General features: G+C 51.0%; 1 protein-coding gene across 1 annotated transcript in view; it reads left to right on the top strand.

Moving 5' to 3' along the window:
- ETS1 (ETS proto-oncogene 1, transcription factor) overlaps nt 1-26,113 on the top strand; it is a 68,558-nt gene that overhangs the window by 24,133 nt on the left and 18,312 nt on the right. Inside the window, exons 3-4 of the mRNA XM_019470385.1 lie at nt 23,386-23,505; nt 24,163-24,363. Coding sequence (XP_019325930.1) covers nt 23,386-23,505; nt 24,163-24,363 — 321 coding nt within the window. The remainder of the gene's footprint in view (nt 1-23,385; nt 23,506-24,162; nt 24,364-26,113) is intronic.

Genomic DNA, 26,113 nt, shown 5'->3' on the forward strand with positions numbered 1-26,113 from the left:
ACCCCCCTTTCTTCTCTTATACAACCCGCCGCCCCTCCAGCCTCCTTTTCTCATGCTTCTGGCATCCTTGCGGGGATGTAGGCAAGCACCTCCGGCTGGGAGGCAGGAGAGATGCACTCGGATGGCCTTTTTTTTTTACGAGCTCCCCAGGGCACCCCTACCCTTTCCCGAGTAGGTGAGCCACGCCGGGGCTGGCAGCCCTGCACAAGCTCCTTATCTGGGATGTACGTTCCCCCCATCCCTCGCTGGAAATGTCTTGTGTGGTCCAAGCGCTGCTGGTATTTGGGAAACAAAACTCCAGCGGTACCTCCTCTAGATTTACCACATTTAAACCAGGGAAGCCCGCTGCTTTGATTTGTTTTCTCCCCCCTCTCTGGAGCTGGAGAAATGGGTGGAGGAAGGGTGCAGGAGCTATCGGGGAAGATAGCAACATGTTGCTGAAACGAGGCGTGTGTTTTTTTTATGTTGTAGCGATAAGTTTAGCTGCTGCTGGCTGTGGTTAACACTAATAGTTGAGCCTTTACCATAATAAGGGCTGTTGTTCACATACTGATGTCGTCTGACTGCCTGCTGACCCCAGACGCTCAACTGACTTCTGCCTTGCTCAGCTGAGGTAGAGGATGGTGCTTGGAGGGCCTGCAGGGAAAAAACCGTCTCTTTTTGGGTACAAGGGAGGGTGAAATGAGTCCTGTTGCTTCACCTCTCCCTGCTGTAATTCCCACTGTGCTGAAGTGGAGGTTTGCTGGATTTTGTGCAGCGCTGGTGCGCTGAAGAAAATCAAATTAAAGATAGAGTTGTGCATTTCTTTGCCACTTAGCAAGTTTCTAGGAAACCCAGAAAGGGGGCTCAACTCCTGCCAGGCAATATGATTTCAGGCTGCATGTGGGAAATAAAATGACAGCTGACTGCTGGAGTGCAAGGGGGGCTGGAGCGACGCAGGGGTTGGTGCTCAGACTTAAAATAGATGCTTGTGTGGGATCAGCTTGTCTGCAGAGAGCTCCAGTAAGTCAGCACATGCCTGGGGGATCTGCCACTGATGGGCTACACGGTGTCCGATGCGGGGAGAGTGTCTTTTGCATGATCCATCTTTCCGCTCTACGTGCACATAGAGAGGACCCGGTCTCTGGCTATAGCTATTTCGGTGCTCTGTGCCTCTGACAGCAAGGCTGAGCCTGGCTTTGAGGTGTGGGCTCTGAAGGGCCGGGCTTCAAAATGCAATGGGGACGCTGAGGATGATTTTCCAAAGCACCTATGCAGGTTAAATGAGAGGCTGTGGTGGAGCTGAGGACCTGTTTGTGCCTATTTCCTAAAGCTTTGATTAAAAGAACATTTACTGGAAAGTCATTCCTGTGCTTCAGGTCGTGACGGCAGTCAGTTTGCTTGCAGGGGAAGAAAATGGGATAGGAAGAAACACCTGGTCCATTGGGGCAGGGCTGGGAGGTTGTGGGGTTTATTTTTCAGTTCAGACCAAACTATCTGTTTAAATTTACACGTCTCCTGGCATGGGAGACGTGCATGTTACAGAGGTGTCTGCGTTGTTGAGGTGTTTGAGCATTGGATCAATGTAATTGCCTTGTGCCTAAAGTGAGGACTTGGTGTTTCACGCTGCCTTAAGTTCATTTTCTTCTCTCCATGAAAGCTCTTCTGCAGCTTATGTCAGCAAGCCATTTTTAGAGTTGACCCAAAGTTTAAACTTTGGCAGGAAGAGCGCTGAAAAACAAAAACCAAAAAGGTAAAAAAGAGCTGAGTGTCTGTCGACTTCAGCTGCAGTCGCTTCTGTTTTGGTGGCTGCGCTAACACTCTGAGCCAAAAAGGTCAATGTTGTCAATTAGCTGGCTTAACCTCATTTCCCCTCTAACTTTTTCGAGAATGCTGAAGCTTTCTTGTTTGGTAGGACTGATGTTGAGAGAAGGAGTGTGGATGCTGCTACCTTATGTTTCTGGGATCCAGCGATGCCATAACTTCTCTCTACTCCTGTCTGTTTTGGACTGAGTCTCATGACTTAACTGCTCCCTGACGGCTCGTTCAGCCCTTGGTCTCGTTGCTGAATCTGCCACCAAATGTGCCCATTGCCCCTCACTTAAAAATGAGCATCAGTCTCGCTGAGAAGGAGTCCTCATTCCTTTACATGCCAGCAAGCAGCAAAGCAGATTTGCTTCACTGTATCCATAGGGTTAACCTTACGCAGAGAGAGTCGCTACAGGCATAGGTTTTCACTTGTGCAAGATGTTTAATGTGCCAGGTGCTTGATGCCCTGTAAAACTACAGAGGTGCATTGGCCGCACAGTACCGTCCCCCCCTCACTCCCCTGAAATAAAACCCAGCTCCAACCCACGCGCGCAGGCAACCTCTGCGTGTAAAAGTTAGATGGGATTTGTAGTGTGTCCAAAGGGTTTAAAAATAACCTGAAAGGGATGTGAAGTTGTACAAAGCTTCCAAAGCCAAATTCCCCCCCCCTGTTGCCAGCAAGAATGTGTGAGTGAGATGAGTAGGTCAGGAGCCAAAAAACCACGGTGGTGGGCTTCTCCTTTAATATACAAGTTGTATGTGCACGCGTTTTCATTATAAGGATCAGATAGAGTAGATGGTAACATCACTTTTGATTGCAGATATGTGACTGATCCACCAATGGGTTGGTGGGACTTAGTTTACCGGCTTTTCTTCAGACAGTTAGAAACCCAAACCATGTGAAAATCAACCCTAATGGGAACTTAACCTTGCAACTGGTAAATGTTGCCCTCCGCAAATCAATTTGTTTCCTCCAGTTCTGCAAAGCTCTGTTTGTTCTCTGTGGTCAGAGTTAAAAGCAGCTCCGGAACCCTTGCTGGAAGCTGGCAGCGTGTAATTGGGACTCCCAAGTACTGAGAGATAACGACATTTCTTGCTAATGAAGCTGCTGACTTGCTGCCCCCAGGGCATCCCACAGGGTACCATAGAAGGGTTATAATGGCGGGTGGTGATGCTGGGCATCACAGGCGAGGCAGAGATGCTGGGCTCCCCGTCCTTCTGCATCCACTCCCCCTCTTGCTTCCTTTCTCTGGAGGTGTGTTACGGGCACGGTGGTTGGTGATGCTGGGCATCACAGGCGAGGCAGAGATGCTGGGCTCCCCGTCCTTCTGCATCCACTCCCCCTCTTGCTTCCTTTCTCTGGAGGTGTGTTACGGGCACGGTGGTGGATTTGTTCCTGCCTGGCATGAAAAGAGGAATTGGTCTGTGCACATGCAGCGTAGAAATCCTGACTGCTGGGGGACGGAAGGACGCTTCCCATACGTACCCTAAGGACAGCTGTGAGACAGACGTGTTGTTTCCATTGGCCTGTGCGTGGGTGGCATCCCAGGGATGTATTTTTATCTGGCAAGAGCCTTTCCCTCTGTTTAGGGTTTGGGACAACGTCGGGTCGGGGCTGAAGCAAGATTTCTCCTGCTGTGATTGCTTCAGGGTACAGGGAAGCGGACAGCTTCTATGCAGTGTATATTTGGATGTAGGACCTGCCTGAATCATGCGCCGCTTCCCCTTCCCATAGCCAGGTCAATCTTTTCTTTTTGTCCTTTGCTTTCACTTTCAATGCAGGCAAATAAGGGGGTTTGCACTGAAAGCGAGTCTTCTGGCAAATGCATACCCTCCTCCTCAGTGCCTTGCTGCAGGGAAATAGCAAAGTGCTTTAGGAGTCTGAATGCGTCTTCATTGCGGTCTTAGGATGGGATCCTTCATCCTTCCCTCTATCTTGTCTAGGGAGGGCACGTTTCCAACCATACCTTCGCTGTCAGGTCTTTATATATGTGCACAGGATAGGGTCACAGCTGGATCAGCCCATTCAAGGGGAGTCAATTTGCTGAGCTGGTTGGGGATAAGAGTAGTGCACAGGGACCTGGAACATCTTCTCTTCGGAAAAGGAAGGTTTGATCCTGTGTTATTCTTGCACAGCACTCGGACCCCAGGTTGGTCCCTACAGCTGTGTCGGCCGCTGAGTGACTCAGTTTCCCTGCTGCTGTTAAGAGATCGGTCTTGTTGGTGGCTTGCATGGTCACATTTTTGCATGCGGGATGAAACACGGGAGTAGAACACCAGCATTTCCCTCTCTGCTTCGAGATGTTCTCTGTCCCTTCCTCTGCATCAGTTGTACTGGAAGAGCATTTACCTGTCCCCACCGGGATGGGCTGCGCACACACAAAATGCCAGAGTGTTTGCCTGGAAGCCCAGCAAAGCCTGGGGAAAGGAAACAAGCACTAAAAGGTGATTTCAGGGATGCAGAGAATTGCATCCGGCATCTTTCTGAATGCTTTTGCTTCTGCATTAACAGCAAAGGTGAGAGCTCAGCTTTGGCTGTGTATTGCTGTGTGTGAGCATGAATCATCAGCCAACAAGGGTGAGACTAATAAATTGAGGGCTTTGGGCTCCTCTGGCTTTTTCGATTCTGATTGCCTGTGGAGGAGGTGAGAATTTGAACTGAAAAAGAGCAATTATCTTTCTATGCACTTACAAAATGCCCATTACTGTGGTATCCAGCTAGGATGGGGGAATGATAGTTTCCCAGGAGGGAGGGGACTGCCTGCACCTGGCTGCCACCAGCTCCAACTTCTTTAATGTCAACTTCTGTCTACTTAAGGGACAAAGCTGTGAAAAGTGGTGGAAAGAGGGCAACTCCATAGACCTTTCCTTCAGGGATACACCGACTAAAGCGCATCCCTGACTACAGCATTTTTAACCTGGGTACAGGGAGTGAGATTTCCAGGAAAAAGGAGCAAAGCCCCATTCCTTCCACTTCTTCATCATAAACTCCCCAAAGCATGTAACAACTGTGTAATTACAGTGTAGTTACACGAAGAGGCCGCTAATTTGCCATGTAATTACGGTGTGCCATGCTTCGATAGGCCTTATAAAATGAAAGGATAACACAGTCTCATGCTGGAATGCCACGCTTGAGCTCTCCAAAGCGAGCTGATGAGCACGTCGTATGCCATCCCGCTCTCCCAAATCCATAGCAGATTGCTGGCAGGCAGGCAGCAAGTAGCTGGGAGCATGCGCGCTCTCTGGTGGGACTATGGCACGCTGAGTTTTACCAGGGGAACCAGCTTTTGAGTGAAAAAGCAGCAACTGCATCCTCCTGGATGAATCCCTGCTGTGTGGCTGAGCTGGGGGGGCAGTGGAAACCAGGTTTAGGGAAACAGCGGTGTGAAGGTCGTCCTGTGGTTAGACCTTGGCATTAGAGTTTGATGCTGGAGGCAAAATGGAAGGTGGCTTGGTGTTCTTCACCAGTTGCTGTTTCGGTGCGAGCAGATACATCTCAGGCACTTGGGGAAGAGGTAGGTGTGAGTAAGAGCAGGCTTTTGTCTGAATACAGTTCAGGGATGTAAACTTGCAGATGTGTCGCCCGGAATGGCTGTTTTCAGTTGTGGCACCGATATCAGATGGGATTTTGGGAAAGAAAGGGTCTTTTCCTTTTTGCACTGTCAGTTGCTCCTTGCGTGGGCACAAGGCGAGCAAATTACATGACTGAGGAGAGCAAGTGTCATTGCTGTCCCTGGAATGGATCCAAAGGATGGAGCTGCTGGCATCTTCCAGGCTTACAAATTTCGCTCAGGGGAAGACCTGTGCTTGGTAGGATGGTGCCAGGGGATTAATTGAAGTGAAGAAGGAGGGGATGATCTGCCTTACTTGAGCATTAAAATGCCCCTGGAGCCAGGGACTGACTCTTCATTGCACTTGAGTTTGGGGATCCCCGTGGAAACTGGGGTCTTCCTTATGGGTGCAGAATTGTGCCTCCGTAGGTCGAGACCTGACTCCCCAGATTTGCTTCTCGGCTGCGAGTTACGGGCCGGTTTGCAGCTTGTCCAAATCAGCATAGCTCCACTGAAGCCGGGGATATATGCTGTGATCCAGCGTAAAGCCTCATCACTGCAGAAGCCAGTGGGACAAATCTGTAGCTGATATAAACTGTACAGCTGTCTCGCAGCCAAAAATTGGGCCTGCATCCCCCCTTTTTTTTTAACCCGCGACATAGTTATGCATCTCAACTCTTTTGTTCCTCTTCCGTGACTAAGCTGCTCGCTGCCTGTGTTTCTTTTTTTTTTCTTCATTGTATAGTTTATAATCTTCCAACTAGATACAGAAAAAAATTTGTTTGCAGCGCTGGCCAAGAAGGCTCTGGTTTCCCTGGCGTCGGGCCATGCTTACATCTCCAGTCAAAATACTGCTGGTAAAACAATAAATATTTATTGATTCTCCTACAAGCTCCTACATTTTTCCCAGGTGCGGTGGAATTTGAGGGGGGGGGGCACTTGAGTCCTGCCTATCGCAAAATTGTGAGATGGCTCCCGAGATAACGTCTCTCTAGTGGTCTCGGATGCGAAGGTGACCCTTGCAAAGCTGGGTTCAGTCCTGCTGTATTGCCCCACACATCCAGCCTATAGATCTGCTCTCTTCTGTCCGTCTCAGCTTCCCCAGGTTTGAGGATTTGTGCCTGTGACTGCTGCAGGCTTTGGTGGTAATTATGTGAAAATGTGCAAATCTGCAAGTCGCTTTACCTGCCTGAGTATCTCCTTGAACAGGGGAGGGACTCGCATCCTGGGGGGGGATACGTACTTCGATGTTGGGTCCGGAGAGGTGGCAAAAAAAAAAAAAAAAAAAAAAAATCAGGGTGGTTTCAGTTTGTTGTAATTTGTTTAAAAGGCTCAGCCTTCGTATCTAGATTGTAGACACCCGCCAGATCTGAAAGCGTGTAACGTTTAACAGGCTGCAAATGTTTGCATGCAAAGCCTGAGCTTCTGCAAGGCTGCGTGTGATTAGATGAAGGCAAAGCTCTTGGCGCTTGCATTCAAAAGTGCTCTAAGTTGTTCTGTTCCCTTCTCCAATGTGGTGGGTGGCTCAGAGTAACTTTTGGCTTATTTAGCCCCAGATGGGGGCAAACCCAGAGCTCTCCACCGTTGCTCGCCTCTTTCTGAGCTGTGAGATGAAACTGCACATTTTTGTGTTGAGGGTTTTTTTTCCCCACTCAACTGGCAAAAATCTGGGACCTGGTTTGCTCTTCTGTCCCATGAACAGCATCACGTCACTGGGACAATATCTGTACGTGCAGGACTGGGCAGGTGATACATTTTTCCCCATCGCCTCCCCTGGTCTTGCTGACCATGCACGATTTTTTGGCATGTCTCAAATTGCTGTCGATGCCTGGCTCCCTCCCTCCAGCGACCTGGCCTGTGCACTGCACAGGTGGACCTGTTGTTTGCAAGAAGCTAGGATGCTGTGCTGGCGCAGAGCGGTCATTCAGTCGAGCCTCTGGTTCCTGCAGCCACGCAGCCTGTGGATAAGTATAACCTGCCAGAAAAATATTACAAATGCAAGGAAGAAATAGCAGCTTTCTTTCCCAGAGAGGAAAATCCCCTCGTTTCTGTGGTTCCCTCTGGTTTGGAAATGAGAGCTGAAGATCAGAAGTCACCATGAGCCCTCAGCTATTTGCCGTGTGCTGGCGGCAGCCCCCGTTGTGGATTGGGATGTGCAAAGTCTCAGGGCTCTGTCTGGGTCTGAGCTGGTCGGGCTCTGGGGCTGTAATTCCCATCCCCATCGTCTCGCAGCTGGTGCTGGACATGGCGGCAATCCCCTGCTCCAGCAATCCTCTGCTTTCCAGCTTTTTTGCTCCTGTTAAACCTTTCCTATAAAGCCAGAAGAGGCGGAGACCTCCATCTCAGGTGGCTGTGCAGAAAACCCAGCATTATTCAGATTGCAATGAATGTCCGGTGGGCTAAGCCGTGCCAGCTCAGCATCCCCCAGCGCCCTGGGTGGGTTTGCTGGGGGAATTGCTCTCCTGTAGGACGTGGCTGTGCCCCAAGCAGGCGTAGGAAACCTTCCCTGCTGAAGACCATGTTGATGGAGTGGCTGTGGAGCTGCAGGCCGGCTCCTAACCCCAGCTCCAGCGTTCAGAGCTTGTTAATGAACAAAATGCATTTTCTTACATGGAGGGGATTTTAAATTGGCTCCACATGGATTATGTATGTTGTCGCACTTTCCTGGAGGGTGATGGCATGAGTAGGAATGTGGGTTTGGTGAAAGAAGCCAGACACTGAGTCAAAAGCGGAGCAGCTTCCCCTGCGCTCCCCTCCCCGTGCCCCCTCTCCCCCCCATCTCATTTCAAATATTTGACGTGATTCCAAGGCATTCTTCAGATGGCTGGTGGGGAGCGCAGGAGAGGCCAGCCAGTGGGACTTTGCTTTTTTTAAAATGCAGCATGCTTTTGGGGCCTCTGACCCCAAAAGATGTTGAAGAAAGGCTTGATGAGACCTGGTTTTGGGGGAAACTGAGGCATGGTGCCCCCATTATGCTGCAGCAGGGACGTGGAAGCATCCCCAGTCATGTGCTCCAGGTCTCCCTCTATTTGCAATATTTAGATTTTCTTATGGTCTGCATTAAGCCGTACTGCATCTCTCTGGCTCCTCCACAGCACTAGGCAGGCCAGGACCCATCTGCCTCTCGGGATTTCCAGTTTGGGTGTGCTGGTTGACTCTGATTTGGGCTGGGAGCAAGACCTGGGGGGGAGGCGAATGGCTCAGCCCTGCGTCCCTCCAGGAACCAAGTGTCTTGCGCAGCAGGATGAGGGTTGCATGTCCTCGTGGCGGCCGGAGTCCTGGGCTGGGATTTCCACTGGGGTGCTGCCTCTCCTGGGATGCGCTTGGAGGTCTCTGGATGAAAACTGCTGACTAAGGGAAAGCTGCCGCTCATGTTGCAGCCAGTAAACCTCAGAAACTGGAGCCGGACACTGGGAAGCGCTTTGGGGTTTGTTTTCTGTTGCTTCCCCCCACCCCCCGTCAGCACCATCTATCACAATAATCAAAATGTGGCTTTTTGGCCCACATGAAAGTTTTTTTTTTCATAGGTGTCTGCATGTGTTTGTGCAAAACCACTTAATTTTGGTCAGTGTTCTGGAAGCAGCAAGGCATTTTTTTTTTCTTTTACCTTTTAGTTTTGAAAAATTGTTTACCGAAACCTGAACCATCAGAAGAAACAATTTGCAAAAGCTGAGTAGTCCTGGCTTTTTCCACTGGAAAATTAAAAAAAGATGTAGTGGAACACGTGAAATTTGGGTCTTTTTTTTTCTTTTTCTTTTTTTACACATTATTGTTAAAAGCGGTTTTAAAATGCAATGCCAAGTGCTTTCTCTTTCAAAATGCTCAAGGCATGTTACCCAACCGCTCCATCTCTCCAGACCGCTTTGTGAGGTCAGTAAATGCAATTCCTCCTTGTTTGCAGCCAGAGGTGGGGAAAAACTCATTTACTCAATCCCCAGCATCAGCCGCAGGCAGCAGATGAGTCCAGCAGGTTGGTAGCAGCATGGTGGCTCTCCATCCCGTACCTCGACCCTGTGGCGTTTCCCGGACCCGTCCTTTCAAAGGGATGCGAAGAAATTTGGGCTTGATGTCAGAGGGCTGTCCCCGGTTCTGGGAAGCCCGGTGCCGCCGCGGCGCTGGGAAAGTTTCGCTTTCCAGCATCAGCAGTGGGGTTTCGGAGCTGTCACGGTAGCCGTGGCCCAGCGGGGTGGTTAGTCACTGAGGCTGGTTTCCATCCCTTTAAGCGGCTCCAGATTTGAAGCTGGCTCTAAAGCTTGCAACTTGAAAGGCCCCGGCCATGCGCCTGTTTTGCCTTCAAGCTGGATGACTTGCGCGCGCGTTCCTGCTTTCAAACGGCTGAGCCCGGAGCAGCCGGGGCCATATGGCTCCTATAGAGTGACCTGGCAGCCCGTCGGACCGGCGTAACAGGGCGAGGAGGGAAGGGGGCTCGGCAGGGAGTGGGGGACTGCCCCTGCTCTGAGCTGGTCCTGGGCTGGACCAGCCCTCTCGCCGCTAGCCCAAGCCATTTGGCATCTTCAGGCTGTGATCGAGGGCTGCTGCCTCTTCCTCGGCTTCCGCAGGAGTTTGCTGGCTGCCGGTCCTGAGCACTAATTGAAAGCTGGAGTTAGGTCTAAAAAAAATTTAAAATAAGTTAAAAAAAAAAAAGAAGGGGGGAAAAAAAACCCAGAGAAAAAGAAAAGCAAAGGGGAGGGATAGTGTGCCTTTAAACAGCTGTGCGCCAGTGTGTGTAACTGCGCTCGCTAATCTGGTGACTAATTCGGTGCGTTGCAAAGCAGCAGCGAAGCCGGCTGCCAAGCTGGGCTGCGTCTCCAGCCGAAGGCTTGAGGAGTCATCGGGTCCCCTCCCTCCTTTAATCCCGCACCCCGCCAGGGCGCAGCAGTCCGGGGCCGATGGGAGCCACGGGAGCAAATTCCAGGCAAGAAATAATCTCATGACTTGTCTCGGAAAAGATTGCTCCGAAAAGATCCCCTTACGGTCATGGAGCGCTCCGTGCCCGCCCCTCCAGCAGAGCCCTGACGAGGCTCCTGATTTCCCAACCTCGGGGAGCCGGGGCAGTCAGCCAAGGCAGCCTGGGGGGACTTGTTGGACCTTTCTTCCTTGGAAAAAGAGGGATGGATTCGGAGATGGGGGTGGTGCGGGGGCCCCTGGAGCTGGTGCCTCTCTCCTCCGGGGCACAGGGTTGTGGGGAGCTGGAGCTGGCTTGCCAGGGCAGGGAGCCCAGAGCTTGGGGTTGTGTTGATTTTTGGGTCATTCCTCCTTTTTCTTCCCCTACTTCCCAGGGAGGGGTTTAAACCCTTCCTTTGCCCCCAGGCAATTTCGGTTCTTCCATCAGTGTTTTTGCTCAGACACCAGCGTTACCTTCAGCGGGGCTGGCACCGTGGATGACTTATGAATCGTATTTATGCTTTTTTTGCCTGTTGGCTTTTTTTCATCTTACGTGTCTCTCTCGCCCTGGCCTTTTTCACCCACCTCCTCCCCATCTAGAGCGACTTGAGTCCCATCCTCTTTTGAAGGCACTTTGGGAGGTCTGGTCCCATGCCCAGTGCTGGGGATGGGGTGGGATTAGACCAGGTTGAGAAACGAGTATCTTTGCAAACCTGCATTTTTCTGGGAGTAAGGCTGGCCCCGTGGGCGGGCAGGGCTGCTGAGCTGACAGCTCTCTTACCTCCTTCTCAACCGGGATCAAGGCTTGGGAGCATGCAGCTTCTGGGGCTGTGACCGCAGGGACATGGGTCTCTGCGGGCGTCCTGCCTCCCTGGAAGGGTGCCCATCCACCTCGGCAGCCGTGCTGCCCTTTGAGATGAAGATCCCTGGGGAGAGGAACCAGCTTGTGGCTCCTGCTCCCCATACACTCACGGTTTCACCCCAGCCCTTAAGCAGCAGGAGCTTGGGGCCAAGCTGCCGAGGGCAGCGGGGAGGCTCGCACCCCCAAGCCACCCATCCAGGGCCCTGCCGAAGCTCCCCCGGGCTTGTTACGGTCGGTGGAGGATTCCTGGAGTTCTTGGCAAGGGCTCCCAGCTCCTGAGTCGCCAAATGACACCCCCTCCACCCCCTCCTCCATTTACGTCTCCTCCTAATAGCCTCTTGGCCTGAGCAGCCGAATTCAATCAGCCCTTTCACCATCTGCTCCCAGGCACTTCTGCCGGGGAAGGCTCGGGGCCAGAGAGGCTGTAATTCCTTAATAGCTTCCGGATGCTGCACACGGGGTGGATGTGAGGGATGTGAGTGTCTTAGCCTCTCTCCCCCCAGCCTTTGCTGAGGTTTCCAAGCTCGGGCTTCCTCTGGGCAGATCCAAGTACCTCCAGCCGCTCTGATTTATCCCTGCCCGCCCTTCGCTCTCCCATCTCTCCGGGCTGAGGCCAATAGGTGACATAATCCCTGTCCTGGACACCCCTTGGCTTTGGGATAGGAATGACTGAAGCTGATGGGGCATCCCAGTTCATCTTTGGCCACCTTCCCCAGCTCACTCCCACCTTCTTCATCTTCCCAGGGCTTTGTTTGGCCCAATCTCTGCGCTGGTCCCTTCCTCAGTGGGAAGTTTCCTAGACGTCAGAGCTGGAAAAGATGACCTTCCCAGGGTCGTTTAGGAAAACCCTTGCTCTCCTGCATGGGGATGCTTGATAACCTGGAGGTTGCATGGTGTAGCCTGGAAGGGGCAAAGCCCAGGAGCTCTGTGCTTGCCCAGGGATGGAGGAGGCTTAATCTTGGGGCTCTTCAGCTGCCTGCTGTGCTTGGGAAAATCCTCTTCTTCACCTTTGTTTCCTTGTCTGCTTAAAAATAATAATACCAGGAGAATCATTCCTGGGATGTTGTGAAACGAAATCAGTGTGGCGCCGGTGTTGCTGAGGCACTCTCTCCGCTGTGGGCTGGAGAGTTTTTCTCCCAGGGCCCTTTCTGGCCTCCATCACTGGGGGAGCTGAGCAGCTTGGTTCACTCTCAAGGGACAGGGGACAGGGATGTGAAACAGTGTCGGGCTGGCAGGCAGCATCCAGGGATGGCCTTGTCCCTTGTCCCGTCCTGGCCCCAAGGCCGATGTGAAGCTGACCCTCGTTCGCCTTGCCCCAGCGATACCTTCGCTTGCACGGCTTTCAGCGCAGCCAGCAAAAGCCTCCCCTGTTTGTGGCTGGGGTCATCTGCTGCTGTGCAAAGCACGTCTGTCTCAGGGCTGGTGGGTGGAAATGTTCAGTGTGCAATGGGTGTAGAGCATGTGTGGCTCTTGTTCACGCGCTGAGACATGGATGGTGCTCATGGAGGTGTCATTTGGTGGCATTAGTGGAGTCACAACCCTGAGGGCTGCCTGAGGAACCGAGGAGATGGGGCTGGCTCAGGCAGCAAAGCAAAGAGAGCGGGTCCTTTGCTTTGAGCATCTTTTGCCTCTTCTGTTTAGTCGGTTCTTTCTCCCCTCCTGTTAAATGGTGCTGTGCTGAGAGATGCAGCTAGCATAGGGAAGATGCTTGGAGTGTGCAGTGAATATTGCGAGCTACTTCGGTTTTGATTTCACCTGCAAGGGGCTGTTGTGTGTATTTGTGAGCCACAGAGAGGGAGGAAGGATACCTTCAGATAGGAGGCATCAAGGTACTTGCAAGTGCAAGTCTTCAGTGGCAGTAAATCCAGTGATGCAAAGAAGTAAATCCATATCTAGCGCAGGGGAATTAGAGGTATGTGGATCATTACGCTACCTGCCATCTCTTGGCAGCTGCTAGCAGAGTTGACTATTTGCTCTAAAGAGTTATAAATAATTTTGTTGATTAAAATGATTGATTATCCTTGGTCTAATATTATTTAGTCAGAGCAAACAGTGCTGAGATTTACCAGCCGCGCTCTGACCTCCCAACCCTGATCTGTTTGCAAAAAGCCTGTGCAATTATTTGTTTGATTTCAAAGCTAAATACCCTAATCTCTCCTCTTCTCCTTTGGTAACTGCAAAGACAACTGGACAGCTCGGCCTGATAAGGGAGGACAGACCTGGAGTCCTCGCATGTGGTGGCAGGTCCCTGGGCAGAAAGGGACGAGGTGGTGAGATGGGGACCTGATGGTCACCAGGTGAGGACAGGGTAAAGCTCTTGGGCTTCTTTTCCTCCTCCGCACATATTCGCCTTGCTCATTGAGCGCTGCCTGTGCTTCCTGGGCAGAGCCAAAACACTCCCTGCTGTATGGAAAAAACCCAAAAGATGCTATCAAAAGCCTAATATTAGAAGAAGGGCTTTCTCTGGGTAAGGCAACAGCAGTGATCCCTCTGCAATCCATGGGGGATGTGATACGCTGCAACTTGCACCCTCCCATTGAGCAATCGGCCACGTTTTTTTGCCGGCTTGGCTGTACGTCTGGCTGGCGTTGCCCTGAAGGGAAGGGTTGGCCAGGAAGGCTGCGGAGGTGGGGGTGGGACGGGCGGCAGGAATCTGCAGCTGCAGAGCGATGTGGCAAGCTTCGCCCCCGTACCCTGCTGCCCCGGGGCAGCGTGTGTGTTCGGGAGGTGACCCGGAGCTGCCGAGCCTCCCTTCCTTGTCATCGGCTCGATCCCTTCTGCACCACTGGCTTCGTGCTCTCCACATCATGTGGAGATGTCCTGGGCTTGAGGAATGCTGTAGGAATATCCGTGGGCACGTTCCCCTCGTGACCGATAGGCACTTGTATTGTATGGACACCACCAACGTGACTCCACAGCAGATCCAGCCCTTCTAGCTTTAACAAACATTCTTGGTTTATGAATGAGAGAGCTGGCGAGTGGAGGAGAGCGACTTTGATGTGGAGGGAGGTATTTTGGGGGTTGAACATCATCCTAGCTTGAGGGCACTTCAGACTGTGTCCTGCCATGTGCTACCCTTGTGTCTGGCATGACGTGGCATTGACTCAGCCTGGGGGCAAGGGCTAAGGCAGGACACAGAGATCAGTTTATGGAGGACTTGGGCTGAAAATTAAGTGAAGGTTGGGGAATTCCTTGGGACAGACAGATTGGAGGCGTTTGGCTGCGTGTCTGCATGTCTAATCCCTTCCTGCGGCAAGGATAATTGAGGCTCCTTTTTAGGATCAGTGGGCTCCCAGGAGCAGGGGCATCTGTGGAATCCGTCTACATCAGAAGTGTGTCGTATCGTGGTGATGGGCAGCACAAATAATTGGTTTTTCATTCTGGGCACGGAGTCATTTCACATGGCCATGGATACGCAATGAAACCATCCCGAGCTGTGAGGTCATGTGTAGCTGCTTACAAAATGCGTTGGCACGGTGTGTACTTCAGGTGTGTTTGAGCCGACTTAGAGGGGTTGGGATCTCTTTGTGGGGTGATGAAAGAGCTCAACATGAGTGAAGGTTCCTTGGCCCTTATCCCTACTGCGAGGGGACAGCCCTGCCAAGGGATCTCAGCCTTCCCTTTTCACACTTCCGATCCTGACAGCATCTTCCTCACACAATGTACTGCCGATTAACCTCAACCCAGCCTTGCAAAATCTCTGCTCTCCCTTTAATGGGAGACTATCACGCGTGGTTTGGCAGCCCCATCCTTCCCCGGAGCAAGCAGCTGGAAGCGTTGGAGCTGAATCCCCATTGCATATCTGTCGGTATCCCTGGATGATGAAGGAGAGGGAGATTAATATCTGGAGGAGAGAGAGGATTTGTTTGGATAGAGAAATGCTCAATCTGAACTGTTCAGGTATGATTACAGTAGTACCTTGGTAGCATCCCGTGTGTGCTTTTGCAGCCAAGGGTAAATCTATGTCAGAGTACTGGGATGCATCCTTCTCTTGGGACAAATCCTCCAGTCGCATCACTTCTTCATCAAAGATGCCAGAAATGGCATCATCAGCCAGAGATTTGAGGTGAGAATAGCAGAAGTCCTGGTTTTAACCTGGCTGGGAAGAAGTGTGTGCTCTCACGGATGGTGGGAAGCGCTGGGTGTGGATGACCTGGACCACTGCCTCCTCCGCGGAGTGCCGGCGCCCAGCCATGGGTTTGCTTTGGGAGGGCTCAGGCCGTGCTCTTGTGGCTGTGGAAACCTCCAGGGCGGTGAAGCCAGCATGGCTGGCCTTGCAGGGCTCCCAGCCCAGCCCGAAGAGAGCGAGGAATTTCAAGAGGCTTCTGGTCCCAGGCGTGAGCCATTTGAATACCTCGGGCACCCTTCCAAGAAGCAAATGAGTATCTAGTTGTTTGTTTGGTGGGGATCGCTGGGTTTTTGGTAGGTTTTTTTTTCTTTTTTTCCTCATTGCTGTTGAGCAATTTGAGCTTTGCTGCTGGGACTCGGGGTGTGAGGAGCTGGGTCTTAGCTGCTTGTTTGCAGAGGAGCATCTGCCGGAGCTGGAGCACTGATGCGGGGCAGCTGACACGGGCATGACCTGGACTTGCTATTTACACTTGACCTCCTTTCAGTCGGGGCTGGGTGTCCATTACAGGCTTTGCTGAGCCCACCCCACGCTCCCATTAGTGCATGTGTGCCTGTGCATGGGGATTAGAGCTCTTTAGCAGCGCGGTTAGTGGGGATTAGAGTGAATTATCACAGGGGAAGCATGTCTTATAGGTTTGCGTGAGGCAGGGAGTGTCCTCCCAGCCCTCCTAGGGAAGGATCGAAGGCAAACAAGCCTGAAAGTGAGATGCTAATCCTATCTTCAGAGGGCCTGGCTCATGTGATGTTCGATTGGGAAAGTGGGAGGGTGAAGGGCGATAAGGGCCTGACCGCTGCAAGAAGAGGTTTCAACTCCTGAGCAGGAGTGGTTTGGGCACGTGGAGGTTGTTCCTCACTGCCTCTGCGTTAGCTGCAGCCTCCTGGTCTGGCTATCTCCAGAGAGCTGACCTGTGAGCTCAGTCTCCGCACAGGTTTTGCACAGGTTTAATTAACCCTGGACTCTACTGTCAGGCCGGTGGGTTTGGAAAAGGCTTGCACAAGTTTTCACTTGCCGTTAAAGCTAAAGTGACAGAAGCCATTTCGAAGCTGATTCAAGAGTGTTTGCCTTTGGGGGGCTTGTGTTGAGTTAATGGTGGTGCTGGAGCTAAACCACGCCGGCCTCGTAGCACAGCCTAACCTCTGCTGTTGCTTCGACTTGATGGAAAACTCTTTTTGCTGACTGCTTTGCGTAGTTTTGACAAGTGTTGTTAAACCGTGGCCACGTTCTCCAACCTCAGAGGTGGCCGCATCTCCCCCGTGCTTGCTTTTATCCATCTGTTCTCCTTCCAGCAGCTGAGATGTGGAGGACGGAGCAAAGCCCTCCACCAAGGGAAGCCCCGCTTTGAGTTGCTGCAGAAAGACAAACTGTAGGTCCTGTCCCTGCCTGCTGAGGCTGGGGAAACTTTCCTGTAATTGCAGCCAGCGTTGACTCAAGCCCTGTGGTTTTGCTTAGCTTTGGTCCAGGGGTTTCTCTAGCACTTCTTTCCCTCCTCTCCCCCACAAAAGCCAGGGAGGACCGAGCGAGCTGACCACCAGGCTACTGTTCCCCTACGAGCTCCTGGGACTGCAGGGGATGCCACTTTCCCAGGATCTCCGTCCAACACCCACATTATAAAGCCGGGAGAGAGAGAAGGAGTGGAAAGGAGCCTGTACGAGAGCAGCAGGCAGGCTCAGAGGGCGAAGCCTGCGACTTTGATAGCATCAGGATAGTGGGCGAAGCATCCTTTCACCTGCCAGTGCTGCTGCCTGGTTCCTCGCCAGCTGCAAGATACCCAGAGCCAAAACAAACCCTCCCTCGCCTTTTGGTTGCTCTCTGTCCAGCTTTCCTTGTGGGCTCCCCTGAGCATCCTCTTCTAGCAAGCTTGCACCCATGCAAGGGTGTCTCCATTTTACAGAGGGGTGAAGCAATTTACCCCAAAGCTCGAGGCCGAGCAGAGCATCCTGACATCTCACCCTCACCTTAACCTTTCCCCTTCCTCGCTCCCTGTGATGCTCTAAGTGCCGAGAGTCCAAACTTGGAAGAAATGCTTTTATCTGCATTTAGGGAAGACAGTTTTCAGGCCCTTTATTTAGGGGAAGAGCTCGCCCCCATGACACACCACATCTCCATAAGAAAGCTGCTGAATGCTGGAAGAAAGCGGGCTTTGTTGTGCTTTCTGCAGTGCTAAGCAGTGTGGGCTTTCGGTTTCCTCTCTTGTTTTTCTCTTGAAGCCCAGCTTTCATCTCAGAGTATTTATTTTTCACTGCTTGAAGGACAAAAAAAAAAGACTTATTTTTCTTTTTCTTTTTTTTTTAAAAGAAATATATTTATTTTAAATTAAAATAGCAAATGTCTGTGCCTTTTGTGCCATTCTTTGCAGAGGGAAGCAGGGCCAGTCTCTGGCAAGTTGCTGCAGGAAGGGGAATCAAATCTCCCGTCCGTACTGCCCGGTCCTCTGCTTCTCTCCTCCCGTCCCATCCCTGCATCACCACCAAACGCCTCTCCCTGTGCTCACGCCTTCTCCCGATCCCTCCTTGCTTCCCAGTTTTCCCTCTGTTCCCTTTTTTCCAGCTTTCTGTCCCGCTTTCCCTCCCCCCCCCCCGAATTTTGCTGCCCTTTCGGTCTGAGGAGCCCTAATTGGAACAGGCCAGCTCCTCTCCTGCTTCCTGCGTGGGAGTGAGAGGCAATGCTTGTGAAAACAGTTCAAAAGTGCAGACAAATTTTTGCCTAATCCTGCCTAAATAACAGGGGGCTCAGCTGGGGTTATTTGCCCGGGCGTCCCCGCTCCAGAGCAGGGGGCACCTGGGAAAGGCAAAGCTGCCCCGGGGGGAGTAGAGGTGGTGGAAACCTGAGATGGGGAGATGATGCCTCTGCGGTGCCCGGGCTGCTTCGTTGGGGAGCGTGGGAAGGGTCTCAGCTCCCAGCGCCCCTCTCCCCAGCCTCTTCTTACCCTGAGAAAGGTTTCTCGGCTGCTGAACCCTGCCAGCTGGGGGACGTTGGGAAATCGGCCATGTTTCAGCTTCCCCCATCCCTAACTCTGCCCTAGTTTTAGTCCTCGTGAAGGCTGGGATAGAGGGGGCTCAGCATGGTGCGGGGATGAGCTCGGGCAGCGTTAGGCTTGGTGTGGGCTGGAGATGGGGAGTCTTGGGCCTTGGTGGTCACAGGCTCACCGTGGGCACACGGGAAGAGGGTAGGAGAGCAAACCCGTGTCCCTCCTTGCAGAGCCTCTGAGAAACTCCTCCTGCTCCATCACAGACATCCGGCGGTGCGGGAATGTCCTGGACCATGGACACCTCGAGGTGGGGCAGTGCTGGTGGCTGTCATGCACGGGGGCTCAGAGGAGCAGCTCAGCTAGCTCAGGGCTCAAGGACTGTGGTCTTTTGAGGGAGACAGGCACAAATTCACGCAGCCCTTGGATGCACAGTCCCAGAGAGATGATTTTTCTCGACTCTCTGCAAATGGTCTAGTTCGAAGCCAACACGCATCTTCTCCCGAACTTGTCCCCATGCCTCTTTCAAACCACCAAAGGGCCCCAAATCCTTGTGGTATCAGCGTACTGCGGGGTTACTCTCAGGCCTGGGAAGGGGAGGACGAGGAGGCTGGGCCGGGAGCAGGCTTTTACCTGAGACAACAGTGCGTTGGGTTCCTGACCTTGGTGTCCATCCATCAGAGCAAGGGCAGGAGGAGGCCGCCGGGTCAGCTGGCTCCACTCTGACCCGCAGTACATCCATTTACACGCAGGCTACTGGGTAAAATAGCGGGGACCAGACAAGGACACACTGGGGCTTTTGATTGGAAAAAAAGTGAGTGGCCGAGAGGAGCTTTAAAGATGCATTGACCCTGAGTGGAAACTCGGGTGAAAAATGACTTTGCTCCCATCCTCCTGCTCAGAGCATCTTTTTCTCCTTTACTGCCATTTATTTTGCTTATGCAATCAGATGCTAATGCTTTGACGTCCAGCGGAGTTGCTTGCGTTTTAAGGTCAAAATCCCTAAAGTTTGTAAATTGTAGTCCTTTAAAAAGATTGGATGCGTAGAAATAGTTTATACATGCGGAGCCTGGTGAGAGCAGAGCGGGAATTTGGCTGGGAGATGAACTCGGTGATCTTGGCCTCTTTGTCCGTTTGCTGGCTGGTTTTCTCCCAGGCTCCACGTCTATTGGTGCAACACCTAGCACAAATGGGGTAGTGGGTTTTGGGCAGCGTAAAACCCTTAGCATAAAACCCATATAGGGATGCAGCGCTGGCTCTCGGCAATGTCAGAGTTGTTATCCTCTTGTCTTTCTGAAGGCCTGTCCCCAGGAGATGTCAGGGAGCTGGAAGAAAAAGAGAGGTCTGGTTTTGAGAAGCCTCCAGGGTCTCAAACAGAGCCCCCAGATCCCTCCTTGCTTTGGAAAGCTGTTGGCTGGATGAATAGATGTCCCTCTCTGCCTTCCCACCGTGCAAGGCAAATTACTTATCTCTGCTCTACAGATGCTGGAGATGCTGGTGACATAATTTTCCAGAGCGACTGCAACTCCTGTTAGTATTTAAAAATCAAACCATAACACCCTGCCTGGTCTCCCAGGAGGAAAATCAAATGCAGTTCCCTGTCAGTGCAGCGGCAGCAAGAAGAGGACATGGCATCTAGGCAGCAAACTGCACGTGGCAGCCGTGTCGATGAGGCTTTAATGGGCGTCATAAAAACGATACAGCAAACCGAGTCTGGGATGCAACGCCGTGGTCGCCTGGCCCCTGCTGCTGCGCTTGCTTTTTGGATCAAAACCCTGAAATTTCTAAACTGAGCTTAGGTATAACAGCTGGATTTGGTGCTAGCTAATGCTCCTTCCCATACGTTTCTTCTGAGCCTGTGTGTGTGCACACATGCATGCGTGTGTGTACTTTGTGGACAGCAGGAGGTACACAAAAGGCGACATTTTATTTGTGCAAGATTTGATTAAAATCTTGGAAACAGGTTTCAGATGGCAGTGAAAGCTGAAACCGGGGGAGCTAAGCCTGGGTTGCTTTTGTTACCGAAATTCTGCTTGGCTCTGACCTTTAGGCATCCCAAACTGAAGGCAAAGGACTTGTCTGCGGGCGCTGGAGGACATCACCAGAGCTCGATTCTCCTCCCTGGGAAGTAACTCCCCTGCACCCGGCAAAGTTGCATCGGGGAGGGACGGATAAAATCCATCGTGCTCCATGGACACTCAGGGATTAACAAAGAAAATGGTATTTAAGTAAATTCAGTGTCTCAAAACCAGCAGAGGCAGAATTTACATTAAAAACTGTCTGTCCCCCCCATCTCTTGCAGATCACACAGCTAAGACTTGCCCACAAACACGTATGCAGAGCTTTACAAACACGTTTTAGTTTTACACGTGTGAGCTTTTCTATAGATGTGGGACACTGCTGACTAAAATAAGGCTTCTGCAAGTGTTTGCAGGCTTGGGGCTTTTTGGCTGTTTTGTCTTCTGAAGAAATTTTAACTAGTAGCTACGGTCTAACAGGAAAAAAAGTAGATGATGTTTCAATCCTAAATCTGACGAGTACAACGTAATTTGAAGGAGAAGCCTTGAAATGCACATTTTGGTTTATTGTGGTGTTTAAATAGAAACCTTCCTCTGGCACTTTGCTTTTTAAATTTTTTTTTTAAATTTGAAAATAGACTGTTTGCTTCCCCGATGACCTCTCCCTGGGAATCACTTTTAAGTCTTCCCTGTTTTGACATGTTGTTTGTGCAGAGCTCAGCATTCACCTTGCTAAACCGAAACCTTATCCCCCGCTACTGAAAAATTGATTTGCTGGATATGTGCAAACCCAAGCCCATGAATCCTGCAGGAGAAAACGGGGGATCAGTGATAGGTACTCGCTTGTATTGCAGAGATACGAATACAATTTTGCACGCACCTCACCTTGCCCTGCTGTTCTTCGCGGCTTGCCTAAGGAGGTCATCTCTGCACAGGTTTTCTCAAGTGAGTCAGTGTAAAAATTGGGGTTAGAAATGTTTTCTTAGCCTAAGTCTGACTCATCTTCCCATAGCACCCGGGAGCAGTGAACTGCCGTTTAACCAGCCGGCAGAGGGGAGCGGATTCCTGGGTGGTCCCTGTAACCACAGAGCACAGAAAGCAAAGCATTAAAATGTAACATGAGGATGAAGGGAAAGGGGCACTGAACCACTTTCTCTCAGTGTTATCTCAAAGCAGCAGATGGAGAACAGAGATAGCGAGGGTGGCTGCTCATTTTTCCGTGCCCTCTCCAGCCAAATCCAGTAAATAATGAAGTGTAATTTGCCAAATAGCCTTTGAATGTATTATTTGCTTTTGAAGGTCCCAATACTTCCACTGTGCCAGGGAATCCTTGATTTACATGGTGGGGTTAGGGGGAGGAATTGGGTCCCGAGAGGCTTGGTGTCAGGGATTTTACTAGTCCTACCTCAACAAAGAGTCGTGCAAATCACTAGGTGAGTTCCTTGGTGACTAACGTTAGAGGGAGCTGCAAATAGAGGGATTGATTTTGCATGTCTTTTACTTGGGGATGATAGGTCGAAGGTGCAAAGATGGAGACAGAAAAGTGGTTCTGTTTGGTTTGGCGGTGGAATTGCATTTGGCGCATCCAGCTAATGTTTTGGGGATGCTTTGCAGCCTGGGCAACCTCACCCTGTGCTGCAGAGCTGCATGTGGGTGCTTATCTACCCAACTTCCACATTCCCACTTGCAAAAAAAAACCCCAACGTTGTGTTGTTTGGACTTTACATGATGCCTGCGAGTTTGGCTGTGGAGGACTTGAGTGGAGCAGGAACCCCAGACTGGGTCAGACTGGAAAGCAGCGTTGTTGCCCTGGGCTGCCCGTGCTCGGCAGCTGCAGCTCTGTCTCCAGCTCTGACTTGCCGTTGCGTTAGGGACGCACTCAACGCTGCTTGAAACAAGCACTCGCCAGCATTTTGCAGGTATAATGGCTTACTAAATCAGAGCTTAAATGGACTTAGAGTGATGGTGAGCCGAGGTGGCTGGGATTTCCACAAAACAGAGAATTCTTTGACTTTTATTGTCTACATCCAGACATTCATGAAAACACCAAAAGAGCTTGCGCATGTTGTCATTTTTCCACTGAGAACAGTTTTGTTGAAAAATTTCCAATAGGCTGCAGTGCTAAACCAGCCTTAGGTGGAAGATTTACATATGAGACTGATAAAGTTCAGTCGTTTGAGATGGTGGTTGTATGAGGCTTCCCTTCTTTGCGAAAGATGTTTTTCAGGAATGCTTAAAATATATGAAAAAGAGCCAAACCTTTATTCAGATTGAGGAGGTGGTTTTTTTTCTTTAAACGGTTGCTTTTGTTTATGAAACTCTTTGGCTACAAATATCCGTGTCCTTCCAAATAAATTGGGGGGGAGGGGAGGGGAAAGAAAGGAAGAGCTTTGCTTCTCGTCAGGACTTACTCCAAGGCCCGGCTCTTGGCTTGGCCCCGCGCTCTCCCATGGGGGTGGCTGAGCATTGTTCAGTGACTCACCCCGAATCGCGTCGCTCCGTGCTATGGGCTGCGCATGATGTAACTCTGTGCTAACGTGGGATTTTCCAGCTCTTTGTTTTCCCTGCCTCCTCGAATGGGTTTTCTGCTGGTTCTTCATCCTGCCTCAGCCTGCTGACAGCTTACTTTTTCCAGGATTGCCCGTGATTCTTGAAAATTAATTTTTTTCCACTTGCTTTTCTTCAGACCAGGATGCCCAGAGGTGGAGTGGTAATTCAGAGATGCTTTTCTCCCTGCTTTCTTGTTCACCTTGGTGTAGGACTCTTTACCTTCATTGCCATCTGGAGCTGCTCAGCTATCTCCCAGGCTCCAGATGCCACGAGGGGTGATGAAGCCCAGCAGGCTGATGTCTGTAATGGTCTTCGATATCGCCATCAAATTTCCAGTAGCATATTCATGGCTGACTCGTAGGGAGACCGTGTGCACCTATCTTACCAGACATGGCTTGTCTATGCCCTTTAAGCACAGGCTTACTATAAACACTCTTATTTTTCTTGTATTTAAGAAGTCTGGTCATGGACTTGCAGGGTATAGATTTATAGGTCTGGGTGTGAAAATTTTAGAAGAAAAAAGTGAAATAGATTGCTCTGTTTTTCTGACAATTCAACATCTGCTGCGTTACAAGGACTTCTGTCGTCTTTCCCAGTCTCATGTCCTTATGGCCATTTTTCTCTCCTGCTCCTTTCAGATATGGAATGTGCAGATGTGCCTTTATTAACTCCCAGCAGCAAAGAAATGATGTCTCAGGCACTGAAGGCCACCTTCAGCGGCTTCGCAAAAGAGCAACAGCGGCTGGGAATCCCCAAAGGTGAGACAGGGCTTCCCAGTGAGCAGCCGTGGCAGTCACGGAGATCGCGTCCTCCTGCCAGGATGCCCGTCTCCACATCTGCCATCTCTTTTGTTGATTCTCTTCAGGTAGTATTGCCTTGTTTCTTGGCAGTTTCAGCTGGAAAAATCTGGACATACAGGCAAAACCTTTCAGTACCACTGGCAAACTACACCTGTCTGACAGATTGTGCCTGTCTGTCCTGCTAACTTCTGCTGGATGACTGCTCTTGCAGCTTTGGGGACCTGCTCCTTTTGGAGGCAGCTCCAGGGCTTCTATTTGCAAGTCATCTCCACTGTGCAGAGAAGCAACGGGGACCCTTTCCAAGAGGCTGATGACAGGGAGAAACCAAGCAAAATGGAGAAATGGGTGGGAGAAGGGGTCAGAGAACTGGTGGGATTGTTAAAAGTCCCAAACAAATCCAAAGCTCGTTCCTTGTGTGAAATAGGGCTGATCCAAACTGTAGGTACGGTGTTCCCCCCCCACGTTTTACCCATATGCCAGTGGACTGTCTATGGGATAAAGCTCTGCAGGTGCTTATCTACTGGGACAGCTGTAGCACTGTTTGTGTCCTGTTTTCCTGGGGAAACGGCTTGTGGTTGCACATTAATGGATCTCTTCTACACCCCCTTGATGCAGATCCCCAGCAGTGGACGGAGACGCACGTGCGGGACTGGGTGATGTGGGCGGTGAATGAGTTTAGCCTGAAGGGAGTGGATTTCCAGAAGTTTTGCATGAATGGAGCTGCCCTCTGTGCCCTGGGCAAGGAGTGCTTCCTGGAGCTAGCGCCTGACTTTGTGGGAGATATCCTTTGGGAGCATCTGGAGATCTTGCAGAAAGGTGAGTCCTGGCATCTCCAGGGTGAATGGCTCACGCCGTCCTGGCTAGCCTGATTTTGGGCCTTTCCAAAGACCTTGGCTCGCAGCCTAGCTGTGCAATGAGGTGTTTACCTTGGGCTTTAATCCCAATAAAAGCAGCTTTCAAAGCCCAGCTTTCCAGTAGGATTTCAAATGGGCATCCCAGTTGGTAGCGGGCAATACAAATCCTGGCACTGCTTGAAAGAGGAAGGGTGTTTGCGCTGGCCGCTTGGCAGCAGTCCACAGTGGGCAGGGACGCTCTGTCTGCCTGGAAGCGACAGTGGGATTTTCCAAAGCATTCTTCCTCAGCTCGTTCGGCTCCCGTTGTGAATTTTACTACTTCCTCCGGTAGAACTGGGTACAACAATACCACCAAAATCCCACCCTAATTTCCCAGTTGCGACTGGAAGCTGCTTTTCTTTGTTTCATGTCCCAAAAGGTGTAATGGCATTTTGTTAAGAGTGGCTGTGTCCCCCCCAGGAGAAGCCATCTCTGCCAGTCCCTGCATGACAGCATTTAAGGGCATTAATTTTCATTGACGGGGGACACACACATTGATTTTGGGTGTTGATTTTCATAGTGTCTGGATGCCCAAGCAACACTTAACCTGAGATGGTTTCTAAAGAGCAGGTGCAGAGTTTAACACCTTTAACTGAGCCACGAGCAGAAGCAGCAGCAAATCTGGGCTCTGTCTCTAGCTTGTTTTTCTGCAGAGCTATTTGCTTTCCTGGAATATCCCTTGCGCTGTCATACCGACCCTGTGTGCTTGTCAGCGGGCCTGTACTGGTGGCAGGAAGGGGAGGGGGAGCAAAGTTATGCCTTCCAGGAAACCTTTGACAAATGGATGTTAATTGCTGATTACTAATTTTACTGCTACCTGTGGTTTGCAAAAGGTAAACACAGCTCTTCCCAGGGTCTGTGTATGACAGGCTCTTTGACTCTGTATCTGTTCTGTTCTTCTCTTCTCATTTTGCATAATTTTTATTGAGTGCTAATATCAACAGCAAGCAGTTTAACCAAACAAAGAAAAACGTTGCGGTCAGTCCAATTTCTCCTTGCTATAAGCCATCACTTGTCATGCAGCTCTGCCTTCCTGCAACCCTTCTTCATTTGTTTGGGCTGTAACCCACCGGAGAGGGGTGCGATGTGCTGCAGGTACCGGCTGAGGCATCAGAACTGGGTTTGCTGCTCCTTCCTGCAGATTCCCCAAGGCATGGAGATGAACGTGGTGCTGTAGTTTCACAGTAAAGTAGGGATCATATTTCCTTATAGCATTGACACACACACGGGTGTTCAGATGCTGCAGTCATGAGGATGCAAAAGGTCTGAGACAGAGAGGAGCTTTTACAAAGAAGCTGGAAATCTTTGTGCTTGTTGCAGCTTTTCTTCTGAAAGGATGAAAAAGAATAAGGCTGAATTTCTGTCTCAACACTGTTGGCGTAGCCCTGGGAACCAAGAAATCTCCGTTCTGTGTTCAGTTTTACTTTGTCACTTCTTGCATAAGCTATCTGAGCCTTAGCTTCTATGGTGGGTTCTTAACACATTTCCCAGAAGGGCAATATCTGTGAAGTATTTGGAGAGTAACTAAGAAGAGCTTCCAAGAAATAACCAGCCTCACCCCACGGACAAACCAAGAGAACCAAGAAATAACCAGCCTCACCCCACGGACTAACTTCTGTTCCCTGTAAGTCATGGGACTCATAGCGCATCTCCAGACCCGTGACAAGATCTGG

The sequence above is a fragment of the Aptenodytes forsteri genome, unplaced genomic scaffold (assembly GCF_000699145.1).
Source record: "Aptenodytes forsteri isolate BGI_AS27 unplaced genomic scaffold, ASM69914v1 Scaffold126, whole genome shotgun sequence".
NCBI lineage: Eukaryota > Metazoa > Chordata > Aves > Sphenisciformes > Spheniscidae > Aptenodytes > Aptenodytes forsteri.